At 39.5% G+C, this 6,000-nt stretch overlaps 1 protein-coding gene across 3 annotated transcripts in view; it reads right to left on the minus strand.

The window, feature by feature from the left end:
• The window catches only part of LOC125461455 (teashirt homolog 2), a 477,217-nt gene extending 472,294 nt beyond the window's left edge, over window positions 1–4,923 (minus strand). For all 3 annotated transcript variants that reach the window (XR_009446938.1, XM_048550256.1, XM_059652828.1), the window contains exons 1-2: window positions 4,819–4,923; window positions 2,574–3,213 (exon numbers count right to left, since the gene is read on the minus strand). Coding sequence is in view for 2 of the 3 variants with exons in the window: in XM_048550256.1 (XP_048406213.1) it covers window positions 2,574–2,613 (40 nt within the window). In the remaining variant the exon portion in view is untranslated. The remainder of the gene's footprint in view (window positions 1–2,573; window positions 3,214–4,818) is intronic.
• Between the last annotated feature and the right edge of the window lie 1,077 nt (window positions 4,924–6,000).

Raw genomic sequence — 6,000 nt, forward strand, 5'->3', positions numbered from 1 at the left:
CAGAAAGATGGAAAAATCTTAGGGGCAACTTGAACAAATAATGCTACAGGTTACTTTGTAAAGTAAGAGTTCAGGACTATGATTTTCACACAGTTGTGATCAAAAGCAAAAACAGTTTGCTGAGCTTAGATGGGCTCAGAAAGAAAGTTCAAAGTAGCACTGACAATTGTTATATTATTAAAATAATGGATGATCAGACTACAAATAAAACCGAGACCTGTTAAAAAATTTGTTCATCGTTGTCCACTGCAAATTACTGAACACTAAACCACAAATGTTCTGCAATACCATGAAAGGTCTTTACAAAACTGGCTCATTGAATAGAGTTTGAATTTTTAGAAAGTTTATCCTGGTCAATACTTTAATACATTTCATGCCATCTTTACCTAATGCAATTTCTAATATTAATCATCCTGACATTTCAAAATAAATAACATAAGTATCAAAATACTGTGTAAACAGTAAATTGAGAGATTCTATTTCTAAAATGAAGTAAAATATATTGATAAAGCAAAATGAAAATGAAAATAAATCCAATTTGGAAACTCTTTTTGAAGGTAGATAAAATATTATTTAGTTCTGTTTTGTTCTTCTTGAAGCTATAAGTCAATTTAGTTTGCAAAGAACTTTAGTATTATTTGAATTCTTTAAGTGTGACGTCACAATCACAGTTAACTTGTCGACATTGTACAACAGACATTTTTGGCATGATATAAACTGGTGGACCCCACCAGGTGGTATTACTGCACTTTTAACCTCATCAAACTTTCAAATCATAAAACATATTGTTACCAGACATTTTTTTGGAATCCCTGGTTGATGCTAGTGTCAAGTTTCAGGAATGACAGGAACACAGAGAACTGGAATTTTTCTATATAGCTAAGTTTCTTTTAAAACATTGCAACTGCATTTACAGTTTTTTTTTAATGAATGTGAGTTGATGGTTCACCTCCCCACACACAAACAAAAAAAATCCCTACTTTCCTTCAATACATTGTTGAACTTATTGTTATATCATGTCCGTCAGCCCACATCCCTTTGCCCCTTCCTGTACTGCCAGGTAATCAATTTGTCGTCACTCTTAGTAACCCCAGTAAAGTCATCAGTGAAATGAGTTACAGCTGTGAAACCATCAGGAAGAAGAACAGCCAAGAATATGCTGCTGATAGCACATTGAGGTCTCAAAGATGAAATATTAATGCACGATTTGTTTATCTGCAAGCTCACATCTTCCAGCACTGAGCTGTTAATTTTCTATCTGTGCAGACAACAGATCACTCAGTCATGAACTCTTCACAGCCATTACACAGAGACATTTTGATTAAGTATGCCTAATGTAGTGTATAGGAAAGAATGAAAACACTCAGCCTGCCAACTTTTGATTGACCATTAAGCCACTGATGAATGTGCCTGTCAAGGGAGAGACAATTACCTCAACAATGAAGAAAGTCTTCTGGAGGGTTATTTCTACAGCAGTGACACATTTACCAGATTACAGCCATGCAAGTTGAAAGCGTGTAAACTAATAGCCAAGATTTCTTCATAATATATTCATCCCACTCTCCTTAAAGGAGAGGAAATGAAGGAAAAAAACACATTTAAAAAATACTAAACAAAATAATTGTGCATGTCTGGGCAAGAAAATGACAGGGGCAGGCGTTACGTCACGAGCACATGCGTTGCCATAGTGAGTGATTTATTGATATTTATCGAGAATGAATAGATCAAAGCCTGCCACATGACAGGTGATCAATCACGCGTCAAATCAAAGATGGCAATCGACTTTAAGACCAGTTAAGTGGGTGGATCCGGCGGATGAAAAATGAAGTTTTATTTCTGTGCCCCACACCACAAAATATCACAACTCTCAGGAGGAATGGTTTAAGCAGGCAATTTATTTCCCAGATTAGATTCCTCTTTTGTAAAGCTATGTTTTTGCTCTCTCTCTTTGAACATTGTGCGACTTGAGCTACAATCGGATAAAGTTCCAGCAGCACTTCCATGTTTTTCATCTGCGCCTCGGCCAGAGCTTGCGAAGTGCACGCTCTTTCACAATTTCGTTGCTTTTGTTTTTTTTTACCCTGGCTGAGAGCAGCCTCTCGGTTTGCCCATTATAACCGCGGCGAGAGCACGAATCCCCTGCGCTGCAAACATTGTATCAGATTACAGTCAAATATTGCAAACCCATCCATCTTTTTTTCCTCTCTCGCAAGACACACACACACACAGAGACTGGATTCCCCTTGACTGACAGGGGACAAACACACACGCGTTACATTGTGCTGGACCAGGCTCAGCCCCCATCAGCATGAACTCCACACGCACACACAGAGCTAAGAGTCCCCGCTAACATCCAAAACAAAAATCCACATCCAACAACAACAAAAAAAACTTCAGGCAAAGGAGAGAAGTCTCACCAAAATCACTCCCTTCCACCCCCAGCACAGGAGCTGTATCACAGACGTTTGGACAGGAAGATTTTCTTGTTTATATATTATTATATATAAATAACACAACTGCTGAATAATAAGTGCCGGGGTTAGAGCAGAGGTAAGATATTAGAACTCGTTTACCTGCAGCCCGTTTGGGTGCTTGCTGCTTCCTCCGCGGCATGTTGTGAGAGAGAGTTTCAACTTGACTTTTCTTCAGGTGTGTGAAGAGGTGACGCTGAGGGGGAGGGAAAGGGATGGGGGGGTGAGGGAGGAGAGGACAGGGGAAAGGGGGGGGATGCTCGGCGGAGGCGAGTTTCTCTATCTGCGTGTGTTAGGATGTGTAGGTGTTAAAGACAATATCCTAAATATTACAGAAAATAATGTATGGATGTGTCTGTCGTTGGTTGATTGCGGGAGGGGGGTGGGGGGGGGAGATGTGCTGGTGGCTGGGTTTGCACAGAAACGCACCACCCCCCCTTGGCTGGACGATCGCAAGCTGTCGGTCCTGCCTCCCTCTCCCTGTCTCAGTCTCTCTCTCTCTCTCTCTCTCCTCTCCCCGAGCGAGCGAGCGCCTGTTGGAGCAGTGGCGAAGCGGAGCTGCTGCTGCTCTCGGTCGGTCGGTGGCTGGCAGCTTTTCCGGAGGGACTGTGCTCAGTCTCACTCCCACAGACACGGGTAAGCGATAGAAGCGAACATCGATCCCCTCCTCCTCCCTTCTGCTCCTCCTTCTGGCAAAGTCAAAGGCAATCTATAGCAGCCTCATCCTTGCATTTGACAGCATCTGGAACAGTGAAAAATGAAAGCCGAACAGAAATCTATCAACAAGAAGGCGCGGGGTATTTGTAAACGACAATAGGAACGATGCATACACAATGACACAACTATGAATTCTACCTGACCTGAGAATTAGATGAGCATTTTCCACTCACATTGTGCACATGCATCTATCTATTCTGTGTAAAATGATTCCAAAAGCATTCTCTGAAACAGAAAACTGACCCGCGGTATAAACTTTTGAAACTGTCTCAATTTGTGGCGACATTTGATCCCGACAAATACCATTTATGTCAACTTTCTTCTTGCGAAAGCTAGTTTCCCATTTACGCTGCGCACGAAAATATTTGCAGAAAACAAGGCAACTATTTGCGAAAAAGCTTTAGCTGTAATTATTTATGTTGCACATAACGCCACACGCAACTTGCTTTAACATAATGTTGATAAACATTTGGTTCATCCTTCATTGATGTTAAACATGTACATTTGCCCAGATAATATGCCTGTGTACTATGGATACAAATATTGTTACTTGAATTTTAAAACAAATAAATATAAACTGCAATTATATGTGAATTAGGCATGTAGACATGTAAGACATCGTTATGCATCTTGGGGAGTATATTTTCGCGAATACAAAAACCTTAATTGCTCCCAAAAAGTTAAAAAAGAGTTCGTTCTATTTTGCTATTTATATTAATCAAATATGAAGAGTTGAGACTGCAGACATAAAGACAATACGTGCCGGTAAGTACCATGAAATCTGATACCATTTCATGACAGTACATGTGCAGGTGTTATGTAGATATAACTTTAAATATTTTAGAACTACCGATTCTAAATTCTAATACAGAATCTGTAACTGATTTGTTTTGTAATCTATGCTAAATGTAAATAAACTGAGAATTACAATCCCGCGGTTCGCGTTCATGGATGGCTATGAATTACTTAAATACAGTTCAGTGCTGTACAAATCAGATATGCTGGGACGGAGCCAAAGGAACCAGGTGTAAAATTCAGTATTTCTACACGTTCCAAGACAACTTATGACACACTTGATAAATTTATTAATCCATAAGAATATTTTCAGCGAAATTGTGCGCTTTTGTCACACCAAAGCTAAGAATTGAAGTGCATTTTGAAATCCATCAATTCCAAAACGCGTTTGATTCCGAGGTTAAGCTTAATTATGGAATTGGGAAAACCCAGCAAAATTAACCTCTCTGTGTGAAGCCAAATAGGCATTTAGGATTACATTTTACAAAAAAAAAGTTTGTCTGGAATTCTTAATTATTTAGAGGAACTCGAAGAAAGAAGTTAGTCATAAGAGATTCAACTCACACTTCAAAAATATGAAATGATAAGGAATAATCAAATGAATGAATCTGTAGCCATATTTTTAAAAAGGTATGAAATCACATTTATAAAATGTCTGACCAGCATGTTTTAGTGTGACCTAACAGTATACGCTGCCGAAAACAACGTATATATCGTAACCGTCCTACAATGCGAAAGCTAAGAAAGTTGTGTGGTGTTGTTATCAGTATGGGTTTGATGAGTAATCTTACTAGTCTGTTTTAAGATTGATGGGTGAGACTGTGTCCGTACTTACGATTTTACCAGTCGCAGGATTTGGAAGGCACATCAATAATTTACTGGATAGTTTGGAAGAGTCACTTGATGAACTTCGGCTGGCAACCCTTGATGGTTAACAAACAAATGATTTCTATCCCTGGTATTACATTAGAAATCCAACAGACTTGCTCGCTTTACGATCGCCCTGCAAGAAGTTCAGCGGAGCTGCTTTTGTCAGTGCTATATGTCCCTGGACGGCGATGGATCACAGGACTCTCTGATCACTGACATCTCCAACCCTCTTCGATTAGCTACACTCACAGGCAAGGCTGCACCGATCGGTTACTGTGTGATTAGGAAACCATCAAAGACATGTAGTCTAATCAACTAAACCAGGAAGAAAAGCCACCGACTATGGGTTAACCTCTGTTATGCCAGTTCAGTGGCCGCGAACCCGCCTCATGTGACAGAACAGCAAAAACTACAATTCCCAGTCAACATGCTCTGCCTGTCGTCTAAATACACCCCAAACCGATTTCAATAAGTAAAAACCTTTCACCCACAGTAAACTACAAACCGTTCAGCAGTTCTGATCTCCTGGATATCTTACACGATCTGCCAATCATTACGTGTATGGTAGTGTCGATGTAATCAACAATTTGACAATGTAATTACACTATCCTTGGCTCAGCCTCTAGTCTGGTCACAGAAATAATACAGCATTAACTGAAGTGATGAGAAGGGGCTTTAAATATCCTGAATGTCCACCCAAAAAGCGATTTCAATGACTTTCATTGATGCTTTATGGTAATCCCAAACTCTCAATCAGAATGATAACCATATTCCAGTTGCACAGGACACCCAAACTTCCTTATGATATGACTTCAATTCTTCGTTGAGTTTGAGTCAGTTTCACACTTTCAACATTTATCTAGGCGAAATAAGATTATTTCTTCCTCACACGCTTCAATAATCCTTTTTATCCTAAAATCTGATCTGCAGCTGATAATAAGATTTATCAACCCACTGATCCTTCAGCTTGATTTTATACTTCAAATTCTACTCTGAACCCCAAATCTGTGAAAAGAATTTCATAAATCTAAATTTACCCTGAAGTTTAATCTGTCAATCATAATTACTTCCCAATTCCACCTTGAACCCAATCTGTCAATCATTCCTTCAACTTTAGCTCTGTCAATTATGCTCACCTACAGTAAAT

This window comes from Stegostoma tigrinum, chromosome 19, assembly GCF_030684315.1.
Source record: "Stegostoma tigrinum isolate sSteTig4 chromosome 19, sSteTig4.hap1, whole genome shotgun sequence".
NCBI classification, from domain to species: domain Eukaryota; kingdom Metazoa; phylum Chordata; class Chondrichthyes; order Orectolobiformes; family Stegostomatidae; genus Stegostoma; species Stegostoma tigrinum.